Source organism: Podarcis vaucheri, assembly GCF_965113315.1.
Source record: "Podarcis vaucheri genome assembly, chromosome: 13".
Lineage (NCBI taxonomy): Eukaryota > Metazoa > Chordata > Lepidosauria > Squamata > Lacertidae > Podarcis > Podarcis vaucheri.
In genome coordinates this window covers 21,646,237-21,663,426 of record NC_138751.1, presented here as the reverse complement: position 1 = coordinate 21,663,426, position 17,190 = coordinate 21,646,237, and the positions used below count along the sequence as shown (strand labels likewise).

General features: G+C 49.8%; 1 protein-coding gene across 2 annotated transcripts; it reads left to right on the top strand.

Moving 5' to 3' along the window:
- Window positions 1–1,426: 1,426 nt before the first annotated feature.
- On the top strand, window positions 1,427–15,721 carry LOC309516730 (eukaryotic translation initiation factor 3 subunit C-like). 2 transcript variants are annotated; one of them, XM_082195534.1, is made up of 21 exons: window positions 1,427–1,548; window positions 2,800–2,944; window positions 3,284–3,349; window positions 3,531–3,720; window positions 4,832–4,957; window positions 5,727–5,781; window positions 5,911–6,020; window positions 6,364–6,491; window positions 7,190–7,346; window positions 7,483–7,586; window positions 8,419–8,560; window positions 8,695–8,820; window positions 9,024–9,117; window positions 9,711–9,898; window positions 10,944–11,168; window positions 11,768–12,131; window positions 13,034–13,193; window positions 13,624–13,689; window positions 14,036–14,123; window positions 14,667–14,829; window positions 15,538–15,721. In XM_082195534.1, exons 2-21 carry the CDS (start codon window positions 2,844–2,846, stop codon window positions 15,621–15,623), a joined length of 2,739 nt encoding a protein of 912 aa, XP_082051660.1. In that variant the 5' UTR covers window positions 1,427–1,548; window positions 2,800–2,843; the 3' UTR covers window positions 15,624–15,721. The 2 variants fall into 2 exon arrangements, with proteins under 2 accessions (XP_082051660.1, XP_082051661.1); XM_082195535.1 differs by having other exon boundaries at window positions 1,494–1,611.
- Window positions 15,722–17,190: the final 1,469 nt, after the last annotated feature.

Sequence of the window (17,190 nt, the reverse complement as noted above, 5' to 3'; positions counted from 1 at the left end):
CCACCCTTCATCCGAGCACAGGTTTACAATACAGTCGTACCTTGGAAATCGAATGGAATCCGTTCCGGAAGTCCATTCGACTTCCAAAACATTTGGAAACCAAAGTGCGGCTTCTGATTGGCTGCAGGAAGCCCGTCAGACATTCAGCTTCCAAAAATAGTTTGCAAACCGGAGCAATCACTTCTGGGTTTGCGGCGTTCAGGAGCCAAAGCATTCAGGAACTAAGCTGTTCCAAAACCAAGGTACAACTGTATTTTTAAAAAATACATAACGTAGCAAGCAAAAACAATAGCCCAGTTTAAAAGGCCATAGATTGTTTAATTAGCCAAAGGCCTGGTAGGAGAGGGATGTTTTTGCCTGGTGCCTATTTTTTTTTACATTTCTAAGCAGAGTGCACACAATATACAAACCAACCGAATAACATGTTATTGGCACCAGTCTGTCTTGGGAGACAATGAAGAAGTGTACCTTTTGGGGGTGAAGACATATTGTTGGAAGTTTACTGTGCCTGCTGCGGCTGTAGAGACCAATATGGGAGAGACATCCCTTGTTGCAGCTTGGGCAGATAGCAGGAGAACAAATAAACATAAAAATAGAGATCTAGTAGTGACACAAGTTCCAATTTTCTAGAACAAGGAATGCCTGTACATTACCATATGTCTTTGTAGGATATCCAAAGCAAATTATGTTTTGGTGATGTTCCATAGTACAAGGGCAGCAGCTGAAAATGCTCATTTGTGCATCATCGCTTTTCTGATATTATACAGAGTGTGTTGCAAGTAAAATTTCTCCAGATGAAGCAAGTGATCTTAACAGATTACGCAATGGCAGGCAATCTTTCATATGAGCCTGGTCCAGAGTTCTTAAGGCTTTCTGCATTAGCAAAAATACCTTGAATATGGCCTGGGAGCAAATGCAGCTCCCTTGGCACAGGTGTTGAGCCCAGAGCTTATTGAAAGAAAGACAGGATAAATAGATGGAACAGTTTTGGAAATTCCTAATTTAAGCCGTTGTGCTTTTAACTGGGGTAAGTAAGTGGAGCAAAGGTTTGCCTGCGTCACCGTCGATGACTAAAGCAGTGAAATGGTTATTTTCCAGAAAATACGGTACAGAATCATTGCTCTGAAGCACCACCACGGCGAACAAAACGACAAAGATTGCCTTTGCAGTTAAGGGCACTGACGCCTGCAGCTTAAAACACCCCGCATCTCCATTTGGACTACAACTCCCATCATCCCTTTCTCCAGGTCACTTTCTCGCAAAGTTTAAGACCATAGAAATTAAAATGTAGACTCTCTCTCTCGGTAATACAGTAATGGAAAGCCGCCTCTGTAGTCATGATTTTCCCCCGCCCGCTCCCCCCCACCTTCGGAATGGACGAGTGGGGCAGCTCTAGAATTTAGCATCTCTATTATCTTAGCATTCCCCTCTCGGGAAGGAAGTAGTCATCAGGGCCGCGCCGGGGTGTTGATGAGCCTGCGGAAGGCTTTGCGCATGCGCGGTGGCCGCGGGAAGCGACGCGCCTTCATTTTACCAGGCCCGGGCCGGGTAAGCGCGTGCGAGAGGCGCGGTTCTTGGGGTCCCGGCGGAGGAAGGAGGCAGACCCCGAAGGTTAGGGGAGGGAGGAGTAGGAGGCGTCCGAGGGGGGCCCCACCGGCTTCCTGGGTGGCCTTCGCTCTAGGAGGAGGGGTTTTTGGTCCCCATTGGGGAGATGCGTGTTTGTCTGTTTGGGCTGTCGGTGTTTTAAACTCAGCTGAGCGTTTGGAACATTCATACTGATGAGGTTTATATGTGGTTTTATGTAATATATGCATTGGCATAATCCCTGGTGCGCTGTTGGTGATCTCAGTTCTCTGATCGCTGGTCCTTCCTGGAGCCAAAATGGCTCCACTCCTAGCAAAGAGGAAGCATCGCGGCAGGATTGGGGGAGGCCCGAAGCTTCCAGAAGTAGTGGGGGGGGGAGTTCAGTTTCCCACTCAGTGATGAACCTCACTGGATGAGCTTGGGCCAGTCACTGTCGTGTCAACATTATCTACCTCTCAAGCTGCTTGGGAGGATAGAAAGGGGTTGGGTGAGAGCAGAAGGATGTAACCCTCAGGCCCTAACAATGCTGGACAACTCCCATCATCCCTGACCATTGGCTTTGCTGGCTGGGACTGATGGGAGTTGCCAGATGGATGAAAGGTATGATAAACATAATATAAACCAACATCAGTGTGCTTGATGTTTTATGAGAAACACAAAATGACAGTCTGTGCCCTGAGATGCTTATAGCCTGCAGTTCGGTCTGCAGGGAGGCATAGAACAGCTGCTTTTTCCCATTGCTGTACTCTGTTCCCATCAGCCATGGCCAATATAGGGATGATGGGAGTTATCAGATGAAACATCTGGAAGGTGCCAGGCTGGAGAAGGGATGATAAACATGAGAAGAAAATGCATTTAGCTCAGTTACATGTGCCTAGGCTTAGTTTCCATTTAGACAAAGAAGTTTGCCTAGGTTTATATCAAAGCATGCACAATAATTCATTCAGCGACCATTTTGCACGGGGGTTCTGTTCCTGGCCCCCATGTGCGTCAGCGGAGTGTGCACAAGCTCACTCCGCCATGTTCTGCCCCCAGTCTTTCCTCTTCTAGATCCAATAGGACCTGCACGTCAGTGGTCTTACATCACTTGGACACACCTAAAATGGTTGCTGCCTGCATACCAGGTGTTGACATTATAAATAGAAGCAAATGAACTCACTTTTGATATGATCATTGCACTTACTGGGCCTTTGGCTTCTTGTCTTTCCCATCCAGAATTGGGAGCAGTGGGTTGCTGACAACCCAGAGCCACTGCCGCCATGTCGCGTTTCTTTACCACTGGCTCGGACAGTGAGTCGGAGTCGTCACTTTCTGGGGACGAGCTTGTAGCGAAGCCTGTTGGGGGCAATTTTGGAAAGCAGTAAGTATCTGGGGGGAGGGCCGGGAGAACTTGAGTGAGAGGGTGGGAACAGAGGTTCCCAGGGAGTGATGAGTTGGAAGAAACAGGCGGATGCCAACGGGAATAAGGGGGAGCGTTTCTGATTTAAAAGTCAGAAACAGGTAGTGAGGACCACATACACATACTTTAACCTGAACCCAATACACCCATATGATACCTGTCTTGGGATTCCAGACCAAGCATCTCCTACTTCTGGGTTGTGCACTGCCTCTTCCTCTCCCTACCCTGCACCTCTCTCACCTCCTTCCACTGATCATTGATACCAGGGATCCGTTGTCTGTTCCTTTCCCTTTCTTGTAGGCCTCTGCTGTTGAGTGAAGATGAGGAAGATACAAAGAGGATTGTGCGCAGCGCAAAGGACAAGAGGTAAAGTGTGGTTGGCTTTGTGGGAGAAGTGGCCCCTCTGGTTTCTGGAGGGCTGCGCCAATGCCGCATTTTTGGGTAGCTGGGTAATTTCCCATCCTGTTGAGCAGCATGTTGGTGTTCTCTAAGGGCATATCAATGCCCCAAGCTTAACCATTCCTTCTTTGTTCTTCCCTTACTGCAGGTTTGAGGAGCTTACAAACTTGATCAAAACAATACGGAATGCCATGAAGATCCGGGATGTCACCAAATGCCTAGAGGAGTTTGAGTTGCTGGGCAAGGCCTATGGCAAGGCCAAGAGCATTGTTGACAAGGAGGGCGTTCCCCGCTTCTACATCCGCATCCTCGCAGACCTTGAGGACTACCTCAATGAGGTACAGGGACCAGCAGGGAGCTTTTGGGTCCACCAAGTCCCTGTGCCTGGCTCAAGAGGGTTTCGTGACAATTTCAGAAGTCTGGTAGAGTCTGACACCTAGGGCTAAGGGGAAAAGAGGGAATCTGTTCTCCTACCCACCCCCCCAACAAAGAATTATGAGCTTCATTGCAAAAGGGAGCTGAATGTAGAGCTCCCAGGATCAACTTTGATGCCTTTTTGGTGTCTCCTTTTACTGCCTGTTTGTTCCTGCATGAATGGAGTTGGATTCAAGGTATGGGTGCTAATTGGGGAGAGAAGTGCTCTGAAACAGTTGAGCAGTGGAGTCAATGCTCATATCTGAAGGGCCACCTTCTCCCATGTGGATCTTCCTATTTGTTAAGATCTGAACACACACCCCACTTTGGCGATCAGCCAGGTGATGACCAAGGACATGGTCTTTTGGTAGTGGTGTTCTGTTGGCCTCCCCAGAAATAGCCACCTAGCACCTGCTTATTTACTGTGCAGGAGCCAGGTTTAAATGTGTGTTGTGTTCTTCATGTTGCTCCTAGTTTAGTGTATCATCTTGGCATGGATGTTGGTTTTCAAAACACGTAGCTTTTGTTGTAAAGCTGTTGTGTTCTGTAAGCTACCTTGAAGGCTTTGCAGAGTGGAACTGGAAATTTGAATGTCTGAAATATATAGAGAGCAAGAAGGCATATAGGGAAAGTGAGAGCAAGATGCCATCCACCTGCCTCTCATCCAAGGTACTAGGGCAGCCTATATGGTTGGTCTCTTCCCCATCCCCACGATAGCCCTGCTGAGAAAAGGTGACTAAGCCTAAGACACTTCACAGCTTTGTGGGAATTTGAACACAGATCTCTGGTCCCAGCTCTGATACCCACTGTTGCACCATTCTCAGCCTTCATGTAGCACTGGGATGGGGATCGGTGAACAAGCCAATCCCACAGACACAAGACTCAGGATCCTGAAGGGATAGCTAGAGAGCAAAATGGCTGTCCTCTTGCACATAGCTTTGGTTCGCACATTTAGAGGAAAAGGGAGAGAGGCTGGTGTGTGGACCAAATGGCTATGGGCTGCCTGTAATTTCATCTCCCTTCTGGCTTTCGTAGCTCTGGGAGGACAAGGAAGGCAAGAAGAAGATGAACAAGAACAATGCCAAAGCCCTAAGCACCCTCCGCCAGAAGATCCGGAAGTACAACCGAGATTATGAGGCCCAGATCATGAGCTACCGCCAGGTACTGATGCATGGTTGGGTGGAGGGCATTCCAGGGAGGCGGCTGAGACATTGGGAATTATGTAGAGCTCAGTCAGTGCAGCATGAGACTCTTTAATTTCAGGGTTGTGGGTTTGAGCCCCATGTTGGGCAAAATATTCCTGCATTGCAGGGGGTTGGACTACATGACCCTCATGTTCCCTTCCAATTCTATGAATCCCTTAGGACCTCTGACCTTCAAGATGTTGCTGGACTCCCAACTCCCACCTGCCCCAGCCAGCATGGCCCAAGGGTCAGGGAAGCTGGGAGTTGTAATTCAGCAAGATCTGGAGGTCCACAGTCACTGTCCTTGCTTTAGGCAGTAGGGTTGATTACTGGCTTTGCCAGTTGTGTTAAGCATGGGTAGGCAAACTAATACCCGTGGACCGGATCTGGCCCAGTCGCCTTCTAAATCCAGCCCATGGATGGTCCAGGAATCAGCGTGTTTTTACATGAGTGGAATGTGCTCTTTTATTTAAAATGCATCTCTGGGCTATTTGTGGGGCATAGGAATTCCCCATCCCCCCAAAAAAAATATAGTCTGGCCCCCCACAAGGTCTTAGAGACAGTGGACCAGCCCCCTGCTGAAAAGTATGCTGACCCCTGGTGTTAAAGGATCAGGTGAAAAAACAGGTGAAAGTGGAAGGGAGGGTTTGGAGGAGTCAGGCTGTGCTGGAAGAGCGATTCTGTACAGTTCAAATTAAAGAAGAGTACCCAACATGCATCTTGACCACATGTCTGCTTTCGCCTAGAACCCCGAACAGTCAGCTGATGAAGACGAGGACAAGAAAAGTGACGATTCAGAGGGTGAGTGATGATGATACAGTGCGTAGGAGATGGAAGCTGTGCAGCTCACTGGCTATCCTTTGTGTGAGGTGAGGAGCGGGATTTGAGGTTTCCCCTCTCAGTGACCCCCCCCCCGCTTTCTGGCTTCAGGCTCCTCCTCTTCTGGTGAGGATGACGATGAGGGAATGAGCGCCGCGGCTTTCCTGAAGAAGAAAGAGGGGGCAGCTGAGGGACGGGGCAAGTTTCTCAAAAAGATGGAGGTAAGAGCTGAACGGGGTGGGGCGGGGGGGGGAGAGACACATTGTGGTGCCCTCCTCTGGCCAGCATAGGCATGGCATCCGGTGCTTCCCTTAAAGCAGCTGCCAGAAGGATTTTTGTGCCAAGCAACTCAGAGGGGAGGAAGGCGAAAGAGCACTATTCCTTTTGCAGCAGAAAATAATAATCCAGAAGCGTGGGGAACAGGAACAGGGTTCCCATGGGACTTCTGTTGCTCTGTGTCACTTTATGGCCCTCCCTGGCTGAATGAGTGAAAACCTTTTTCGTCACATGGTTTGCTGGTGCATAATTTTTCTTCTCTCCAACCCCCTCCCCCGCTCTTGGCAGGATGAAGATGAAGAGGAGGAGGACTCTGATGATGATGAAGACTGGGGCTCGTCAGATTCAGAATCTGACTCTGAGTCAGATGAAGATGAGGGCAAATACACCTCCTTGGCCTCCAAGTTCCTTAAGAAGTAAGGAGGCAGCTTCTATGGGTTCAACACTTCCCATCATCTTTGGATTACAGTCTCCAGACCTCTGGCTGAGGGAACTGTCAGTTGTGAATCTACCTTTGATCACAAGATCACAATCTGGAATTTCAGACTCAGGACCTGAAGGTGGAACACTGTGTGTTGTCCTGTTCACCCAGCTCACTTCTGAGCCTGAGTTCTTGAGGAGCCAGACCCATTACTTTGACCCTTGCTCACTGCTTTAGGTGGCAGCATCCATGTCAGGGCATAATGGATGTCTATGGTGCAATGGTAGTTAGCTATCTCACATTAGGGGAGCATCTTAAAGTTTGATGGACACTTTTAGATCTGAGAAATAATGGCCCGATCTGGGCTGTGACAGGTGCTCTGTACCATGGAGCAGACTTGTGCTCTGTTCCCCCAAGAACAGAAATAAAACCAAGAATTGCAGGGAAGTAGATCTTGGCTAAACAAGGGGTGGGGGACCTCAGGTCTGGGTGAGTTTTTAAGCTTCTGCATTGGGCATTTTGGTGACTGCATAGGTCTGGATCAAATAAGCTTTTTAGTCTGGCTTTGTTAGTGCTTGATCTGTGGTTGAGGCCAGTGGGCGGGGTCTGGGCTTGTATGGTTCAGGCAACTCAGGAAGTAAGAATTCCAGGTTAAAAGAGGGATTCAGTCTTGTTTTAATTCTCCCTGACCAGAACTGGCACTGAGGAGGACAAAAGAGTTTTGGAGAAGAAGCGGGAAGAGAAGGCAAAGAAAAAGCAGGACCGCAAATCCAAGAAATATGAAGATGATGAAGATGACAATGAGGGTGGCGAGTGGGAGAAGGTTAAAGGAGGTGTCCCTCTGGTCAAGGTGAGTCTCTCTCTGCAAGCAGTTGGGAATGTGGGAGTAGAACGAACTGCATGGTGTTGCTGCCTTTATTTTTACTTCTCTCCATCTTCTAAACATGATTTGAGCCTAACATTCCTCCCCCCACCCTGCCTTGCAGGAGAAGCCAAAGATGTTTGCCAAAGGTACAGAGATCAACCACACTGTAGTCGTGAAGAAACTCAATGAGATCCTCCAGGCCCGTGGAAAGAAAGGCACGGACCGGTAAGGCCAATGAGTGTTGATGTGGTGGAGTGGAGGGGAAGGTGGCCTAGGAGACCGCGCTTGGAAAAAACTGAGCGTGGTTCTCGTTACCTCGCCTCTAGAAGGCTGCTGCAGAGCTGCAAAAGGTTCAGAAAAGAGCAGCTAATGATTGAGGGCTTGGACAACTCTGAAAGAGAATTAGACAAATCCATGGAGGATAAGGCTGGCAGTGGTTGCTTAACCCTGATGGCCATGTTCTGTCTCCCCGTTGGAGGCAGCATGCTCCTGGGTACCGGTTTCTGAGCATCACAAGTGCAGAGAGAGTGCTCTCGTGCTCAGGCTCTGCTTACAGGCTCCTTGTAGGTAGGCCTTTGGTTGGCCACTGTGAGAACAGGATGCCAGACTAGGTAGGCCTTTGGACTGATCCAGCAGCAACTGCTAAGTATTTTTAACTGGAGGATGGGACTTGGGATGTTCTGCATGCTGAACCCGCATCCTCCCACCCTTCCCTATAGACATTGCTCCCAACCCTCTGCAGCAGGTTCTTAGGGGCGGGGGGTAGAATTCTGTTGTGCAAGGGGAAGCCTGTTCCAAAGCAGAAATGCAGTGTTGGATCCCAGGTATTTCTACTGCCGGATATCCTAAACAGGACAAAGGGTGGTGTATAAATGTTTTAAGTGAATCAGAAAGTGATGAAAATGAAGGGGGTTCACACGGGCATCAGTGGTTTTGGCACAGGGCACAAGGAGGGTTGTGCAGAGTTGGGGATGTATCTCAAAAGAAGCATGCCCATCCATTTGCTTCCCCCGCCCCCCTTCTGCACTGAGCTCCTTCACTTCCTTACTCCTCTTAGAGCGGCTCAGATTGACCTTCTGCAGCTTTTGGTTGGAATTGCAGCAGAGAACAACCTGGGGATTGCCATCGATGTCAAAATCAAGTTCAACATTGTTGCTTCTTTGTATGACTACAACCCTAACTTGGCTACCTACATGAAGGTATGGAATTAGGAGGGGAGGGGAGGAAGTGGCCTGAAAGCACGGCACGTGCATAGGGGCCACAGGAAGCAGGCGGTTTCTTTCCCAGAATGCCAGGGGGCCTCAATGTTTCCCTCTTCTCCCACCACATGCAGCCAGAGATGTGGCAGAAATGCCTGGGCTCCATTGAAGAGCTCCTGGACATCCTCTTTGCCAACCCCAACATCTTCATTGGCGAGAACATCGCAGAGGACTCTGAGAACCTGGCCAACAGCGAGCAGGTGAGCATTTCCGAGGCAGGCATCATTCATCCCCATCCTTGGGGCATCCTGAAAACCCGGTAAGATGGGCTAGTTTGAAATCTACAAGAAGCAGTAGGTGGGAGGCTGGTACAGATTGGTAGGTCAGGAAAGAAAAAGGCTTGTGTGTGTCTGCCTAGCAGTCTTGACCCCTTTAACCCACTTGTGTCTCTCTCCCTCTCTAGCCCTACCGTGTTCGTGGCTGCATTCTGACTCTGGTGGAGCGCATGGATGAAGAGTTCACAAAGATCATGCAGAACACAGATCCCCATTCCCAGGGTGAGTGTGCCTGTCATAGAAAGTGGGGTCTCAGAGGCATAGCCAGGGTGGAGTTGGACTGAAAGTTTCAGCTAGTGGAGGGCTGGTGTGGAACAGGGAACTTCTCAAATAGAGGGAACCCTAAGGAATCTGTGCTGTGTTTCCCCCTGAAAAGACACCCCTGCCAGCTGTTTGCCTCTTTTGGAACAATCCCTCAAGAACCAGGGATTGAACTCGGAATGTTTGCCAGCTTTTTCTGTTTTCATGCCTCCCAGTTTGCTTGCTTGCTACAAAAAGCTTTTTTAAAAAACTGACTTCAGGGCGTCTTTGAAAAATAAAAAGTTTAGCAAAAAGCAGCAGGTCAGAAAACTGAGTAGGTGGTAGAAAATGGCTGAATGCCTTGGAAAAAGGTCACCCAGTCTAAGCAGAGAGGATCTGTATGTTTTCATGTCTCTTAACTCAGCAGTCATGTGGACTAGAAACATGCTCTTTGGGCCCCAAAATGGGAAGCTGGGGTTTCTCAGGAGTGTCAGACTCTTCATGGCAAATAGGGAGAAGCCGGCAGCCCCACCTCTAAAGACTGCCATGTGAACGCATGTTCCCCTTTCCACCAGAGTACGTGGACCACCTGAAGGACGAGGGCCGAGTCTGCAAGATCATCGACCGGGTGCAGAACTACCTGCAGGACAAGGGAACCACGGAGGAGGTGTGCCGCATCTACCTGCGCTGCATCCTCCACACCTACTACAAGTTTGACTACAAGGCTCACCAGCGGCAACAGGGCCCGGCAGGAGACAGCAAGGTAGGCCAGCTTCTGGGGCAACAAAGCCCCCCCCCCCCCAGCCGTCCTTGCTTTGCCCAGGGTATTCGCACTCTGCGGTTGCACCCATAGGTTTTGTGCTTGAAGCATAAACCCAAGGATGAGAAGGTGTTTCTCATGCCCTAAATAGTCAAATGCATAAGAAGCTGTCATGTATCCGGTCGTACTTGCCCTGCTTTTGACCAGCACAGCCTGCTCTGATTGGTAGCTTCCCTCCAGTGTCTTAGGCAAACCTCTTTCTGTTGCCTTCTGAATGGAGCCTTCTAACTGGAGATAACTAGGGGATTGATCCTGGGGCCACAGACAGGCAAAGCACTACGCCAGCGCTAGGGAACCTGTGGTTCCTGCCAGGTGTCTCTGCGGATTACAAGTCCCGTTGCTCCTGACCATTGGCTGTACTGGCGAGGGTGATAGGAGTTGGGCTCCACCAATATCTGGAGGGCCATCTCTGCACTAAGCCATGGCCCATTCCCAAAATAAGGTTTGGAAATGATACTGTTGGGCTGGGAGAAGTTGAGGGTTTGGTCCGGAAGGAAATCAGGGATTTTCAGGAAGCTTCATTGTGATTCAGTTTAGCTGCCATGACTTCTTTCAACAGATCCTAGGACCTGTGTGTGTGTGTGTGTGTGCGCGCGCGCGCGTGTGCGCTTGCCCAGAGCTACAGTTCCCAGCATTCCTTGGGGCAGGGGAAGTCCTGACAGTCATTCTAATTTGAAAACTGGTTTCAGGTTTGCAAGCTGGACAGGGCCCTTAGTATTGTACCGGCAAAGGAAGACCGTGAAAGTTGAGGGGCAATTGATATACTACGTTTTGGGTAACCAACCTGGTCCCCTCCAAATAGGGTTGGACTCCAACTCCCATCAGCCCCAGCAAGCATGGCCAACGGTCAGAAATGATGGGAACTGGAGTCCAACAATATCTGGAGGTTTGCTATCTCTATGCAAGGGTAACATTTTGGTATTTGGGAGTGGGGTGGGGAGGGACTCCTCAGGCTAATGGACACGTTGCATAACCTGCTTGCCCGCAGTCGGAACAAGACCAGGCCGAGAACGAAGCAGAGGACTCGGCGGTGCAGATGGAGCGCCTCTGCAAGTTCATCTACGCCAAGGACAGGACAGACCGGATCCGAACCTGCGCCATCCTCTGCCACATTTACCACCACGCCCTGCACGACCGCTGGTACCAGGCCCGCGACCTGATGCTCATGAGTCACCTACAGGACAACATTCAGCATGCAGACCCCCCTGTGCAGGTCAGAGGACAAAACTGGGTTGTATGCTGGGTTGTTGGTGGTTTATTGAAGCAGTCTTAATTAATTCGAGTAACGATAAAAGCCAGTCCTCCAAGAACAGGGAATGAGAGGCTCGGAGTGGCTGCTTTGCCCCGCCCAAGAAGCTGCAAGTTGCTGATGCAGATGATTGTAAAGGGTTTGGAGAGGAGCAGAGGCCCCTCTCCTTGCTGCTCCACGCTTTTCCTCCTGCATGTGGACCACACTTGCATCTGGTGACGCCAGCCACAACATCCTATGTGGCTGATGAGACTTCCTCTCCTAACTTCACAATGCCTCTGCCCCGCTTGGCAACCTGCTGTCTGCAGTAGCTGCCTTGGGGCGAAAAGTGGTGGGCGAAAAGGGCCAGGAGCGGTAGATGGTAACATAAAGGAGTGGCAGAGAATTAATGGAGACTGGAGAGGGTTGACAGAGTGCAGCAGTGCCCATTTGTGTCCCACCCTTATTACAAAGGAGCTGTTGCAGGAAGCGAATGTTTGGGGAGTGGTTTTTCGGGTGCTGCCTTTTGAAGAGGGCAGCTGGGTCTCCGCCTCCACCTCCTCTGACCTTCTCGGCTCTTGCAGATTCTGTATAACCGGACAATGGTGCAGCTGGGGATCTGTGCCTTCCGCCAGGGCATGATCAAGGACGCCCACAACGCCCTGCTGGACATCCAGTCGAGCGGACGGGCCAAGGAGCTGCTGGGGCAGGGCCTGCTGATGCGCAGCATGCAGGAGCGCAACCAGGAGCAGGAGAAGATTGAGAAGCGCCGCCAGGTCCCCTTCCACATGCACATCAACCTGGAGCTGCTGGAGTGCGTCTACCTGGTCTCGGCCATGCTGCTGGAGATCCCCTACATGGCCGCGCACGAGTTTGACGCCCGCCGGCGCATGATCAGCAAGCAGTTCCACCACCAGCTCCGGGTGGGCGAGCGCCAGCCCCTTCTCGGTGAGTGGCTTTCCTCTTTTAACCGTGAAATGCGTTTCTGGGTACGCTGGCCAGGGGGCTTCTATTCCTCTGTCATGCCAGGCCTTCTAACAAGAATCTTCCCAGGCTTGACTTAGAATCCTTCCTGTCTCTCTGGGCAAATAATGGAATCTTTGAGGCAATTGCAGGTCTGGGTCTAGAGGTGCTTGAACGCTGCAGTCTGTTGGTGTGTTAAGCAAAGGGGCATTTTGCTTGTTTGCCTCTTCCTAGTTTCTTGGGGAGGGGCAGATTTTCCTTTGGCCTCTGTGACATCGCCAGGCATGATCCAGGGTTCAGGGTTCACAAAAGTTGTCTGGCCATGTTAGCCAGCCTCCCACTATGGTTCACTTGCTTTGGCACCATTTCCCAAACTGCTTCTTGTGTTCTGTTGGCTCTATAATTTTTTTTAAAAGTTGCTCCCTCATCTTAATTTGGCAGCTGTTTATTCTTATTATTTTGTAAATGCATATTTATCAGAACTGCAGGTGGCACTGTGTTGGAAAACAGAGCAAACGATTCTTCACAGATGATGCATGCTGCCAAATTGTGTGTATTTGTTTTTCCTTTACAGCTACTTTTACACACCCTTCCATAACTATTTGTTTAAACCTAAGAAAAAATCAACTGAAGTTATGCAGATTTCTCTAATAAGTTTTATTTTTATTGGATAATTTATTTATTTATTTTGACACAAGGGCTAGGAAAAAATCTTTTTCTGGATACAAAAATGAAAGCTGGTTTTTGTGTGCATTGTCTTCATGCGCAATAGGATGTTAAGGGGATGTGGCCTGCCTTGCTAGCTAATCAAAATCCTGTTCACCAAGACAAGGAATGCCTTCCCCATTTGATGACCCCTTTCCCCCTCTCCCCCCATCTTTCTTCAGGCCCCCCAGAATCGATGAGGGAACATGTGGTAGCAGCATCTAAGGCTATGAAGATGGGCGACTGGAAGACGTGTCACCGTTTCATTGTTAATGAGAAAATGAATGGGAAGGTCTGGGACCTGTTCCCCGAGGCTGACAAAGTGCGAGGCATGCTTGTCCGGTCAGTTGCATGGGAATGGGGTGATGGGGCGGTTCCTCCATAGAATCATAGAGTTGGAAGGGACCCCAACGCTATGATTCTTTAGAAAGCTGCCTTATCCTGAGTCAGACCATTGCTCTGTTTAGCTTAGGTGTAGCCACCTTGATAGATAAAGGGACGAAACCTGGGACCATCAGTGCTCCAGCCCCTGAGCTATGGGGCCATCTATGCAGGCTAGGAGGGGAGGGCTTGGAACCCAGTTCTTGAAATGGAGAAGAGGGAGCAGAACTGGGATGTCTGTGTTGATAGCGGCCACCTTGTCTGGGTGCAGGTGGGTGCTGAGAGGCTGGGGGGTGTCTGTCTGGGGACTGGAAAGCGTAGCTCTGCCTCCCTTTCGTGGATCTCTGCCTGGCTCTCATGACTGCTCCCCTCCCTTGTTTCTCCCTGGCAGGAAGATCCAAGAGGAGTCTCTCCGAACCTACCTCTTCACTTACAGCAGCGTCTATGACTCCATCAGGTACTGTGTGAGAGTCATCATGGCCTTCTGGTTGCTCTTTCAGCCTGGCAGCTTTTTGGCCAGGGTGTGAGTGGTGGATGTGGCATAAGTGGCTGAGTGCATCTTATGGGTGCACATGTTGCTTCAGCATCCCCTCTGCAGGCTCCCTATCCATAAAATATATCAGTCAAAGGAATCCATCCTCTGTACATGGCACACTTGGGTACTTTCTTTGGTTGCCATTGACCTTTTTAGATTTTCTGCCAGGCATGTCTGAGTCTCACAAGCTCAGCTTCCACCTCTTTCTTCCTCTCCCTCTCTCCCTCTCTCCCCATGCCCCCTCCCCCAATTATACCTCCATTTCTAGCATGGAGATTCTGTCTGATATGTTTGAGCTGGACCTGCCCACAGTGCACAGTATCATTAGCAAGATGATCATCAATGAAGAGCTGATGGTGAGTGATGCTTTCTCGCATGGCAGACGGGTGGCTTGAAGAGGCCTAGAGATGGGTGGCCACCACAGGAGGGGACACTTGGCCAGGAGAAAGTGGGTTGCCCTTGACCAGCTCAAGGGGTGTGGGAAAAGAGGGTCTGCACCATGGACCCTTTTGAAAGAAATAAGAGGCAACGTGGGGTGAGCATGAGAAGCGATTTGTCCAAATATAAGCCACCAACCAGTATAGGCCTCACCCCTAAAATGAGATCTCTTTGTGAAAGAGAAATATCTAAATCTCTGGTGTACAATCCAGTGCTTTTGGCAGTCTCCAGCCCCGTTGCACTATGAATAACTCAGTTGGCAAACAGGGTACTGAAGTTCCATATGGTTCTCGAGGTCGCATCTTAAATCATGGCTTCTCTAGCCTGTAAGTGCTATAGGCAGCATTCAGGATTTATACAAGCCAGATTTGGGAGGGAAAGTAGACCAACACTTTAGAAGGTTTCTAACATGTCTCTCCTTCGCTGGGTTTGTCTGAGCCTCCCAAATCTTGCCTTCCCAGGCCTCTTTAGACCAGCCGACCCAGACAGTTGTGATGCACCGGACGGAGCCCACGTCCCAACAGAACCTGGCGCTCCAGCTGGCTGAGAAGCTGGGCAGCCTCGTGGAGAACAACGAGAGGGTCTTTGACCAGAAGCAAGGCACCTATGGGGGCTACTTCCGGGGTGAGCGAGCGTCCTGGAAGCCAGTTGCAGCCACAGCTTCTTGCTTCTCCTATCTCCATTCCTTTAGCCACTTTGTGTCTGTTATCTGTCTGGGGACAAATAGGGTGACTGTTCCCATAAGTATCTATTTCTGGCCTTTGTGGTATGGGGCAAAAGCTAAGGAAACCAGTTCCCATTAATGATTGTCAGCTTCTCTTGGTTCCTTGCAGCCACAGCTTTACCTGATCTTATATCAAATCAAAACAAAACTTTGTTTATGAAGTCTAGTGAGTGGCAGGTGGGTGTGGCCTGCAAAAAAAACAACCACATGGGCCTGATTGGCTGGCCTGAGTTGGCCCACGGGCTGGAAGTTACCACCCCTGCATACTTTGAATGGTTTATCTGCTTTCCTTCCCTCATCACAGGATCCAAATCCCCCTTTAGTTCAGCACTTCTCCCTCCATACAGGACACAAAGATGACAGTTGTTCTCTCCCCGCATTTTCTAAATCCAAAGTGTGCCAATTTCACTGCAAAACAATGATTTGTTTTGGTTGAAGAACCAGGAAGTGTTCACTCGAGAGCCACTTTGCCTTGGTCTCTGTGTACCTGTCTTGTTTTCCATAAGCTGCGCAGCAAATCCATTTCTGCTGTAATCTTGCTGGCCTACTTTTCACTGGAGCCTTGTAGCTGAACTCTCTTCTCTCTCTCTCTCTCTCTCGCCCTCCAGACCAGAAGGATGGCTACCGCAAGAACGAAGGAGGCTACATGCGGCGTGGAGGGTATCGGCAGCAGGAGCGACAAAGCAACTATTGATTCCCTAAGCCATCACAGTAGCATTTCCTGGTGCAGAGAAGATCTTATTCCAGTTCCCATTATTCAAATACTTAATAAAGAGTTTGTTTGGAGCGTGACTGGCCTGTGGTGTCTTTGGGAGCACAAGAAGCAGCGTGGGAGATGAGAACCAGAGTCCTGCTGTCCTTGCTGCGTCCCAAGTGGCCACTGGGGGCATCACCCAACCTTTGCCCTTTGGCTTCAGGCAGCGGGGCCAAATGTGTCTCGGCCTCTCTTTGTGGATTTTGGCCCTCTTCCTATTGCATAACCCATATCTGCAGGCTGTGCCCCTCTGTGGACCTGCTCTGTGATCTCCCCAAGTGTTTTTGCCTGCCCTGAATATGCCTCTTGCATACCTGGAAGGGGAGACGTGCTCTGGCTGTGGCTGGGAGCCAGGTGACTCCCAGAATGTTGTCCTCGAGTTGAAAAAGTTACCTCCCCTGGAAGAACCCTGAGAATGAGTGAATGTAGCTGCCAAGAGTCCCACTGCAAGGAGAAGTGAATGATGGACAGTTTCAAGGCCGAGTCCGTTCATTTACAAGCTGCCTCCCCCTGCATCACGCCAACATCTGTACCTATTGGGTATTTGTCCACAACTGCACCTTTTTTAATTAAAGAGAAAACAAACAGATGAGACTGCTTCCTGCTGGGTGTTGAGGGGAAGCACAAGGAAGGGAAGATGAATTTCTCTGTGAGGTCACTAAGTGCATTGTCAAAGGACTTTGTACTTAAAACCAAACTCCTCAGTTGGATAGGGCTCTCTCCATGGCGAAGAGAGACATAGATGCTTCTTACTGAAGCAGAGCTGATTTATTAACTCCATATGGTGGTTCTGACGGGCTGAGTTTCAGTAGGGTGGCATCCAATGCTTTTTCAATTTAACAATATTTAGCAAAGCCCACTCCTGCCAAGGGTGTTGGTAGTGCTTTACCTGTCCATACTGGACTGTCTGGCACTGTAATTTTGCGCAAGGTCAGAAAAATTACCACAGACCATGTCTTGTTTTTTAAAAGGGGAGAAATGCCGACAGGGAGTTGTAACCCAGCGTCAGTGTGTGGACAGCCCACAGGCTGGCTTTGGGCTACAGTCCGGAGTGGCGTACTACCAAAAGGCAAGATTCCTGCACTAACCAGGCCTGCAGACAATCCGTTGCAGATTTCAGCGTTTTAATGTCTCTCCTTAATTTCTTGTGATAGGGATTTTTTTGTTCCATGTAAGCCTGGCTGGACATCCGTATTAAGCCCTTGGCTCAGCTTCCGAAGCTAAAGCATTTATTTCTCCTTATCTTGGCAGGCCTCAGCTAAATCACCTTCAGTACTTAAGAACAGAAGCTGCAAAGTCTTGCGCTGCCTCCACTCTGGGTGGACTGCATTGCCTCACTGTGGCTTGTATCTTTTGCCCTCTGCGCATTTGTAGGGCCCGCTTTGGCAGGTGACCTAGTCTTTTTTAATTAGAGTTAATAAATTCCTCAGGGAGACCTCCTAAGACACACCTCTCAGTCCTGAGGGGAATGCCCAAGTCGGCCATTTTTGGACCATGTCCCAGCTAC

Excerpts from the sequence above, each read along its gene's own strand:
- LOC309516730 (XM_082195534.1), top strand. The coding sequence starts at position 2,844 with ATGTCGCGTTTCTTTACCACTGGCTCGGACAGTGAGTCGGAGTCGTCA. Across the intron at positions 8,821-9,023 it reads ACCTGGCCAACAGCGAGCAG|CCCTACCGTGTTCGTGGCTG; the intron begins GTGAGCATTTCC and ends CTCCCTCTCTAG. Across the intron at positions 9,899-10,943 it reads GCCCGGCAGGAGACAGCAAG|TCGGAACAAGACCAGGCCGA; the intron begins GTAGGCCAGCTT and ends GCTTGCCCGCAG.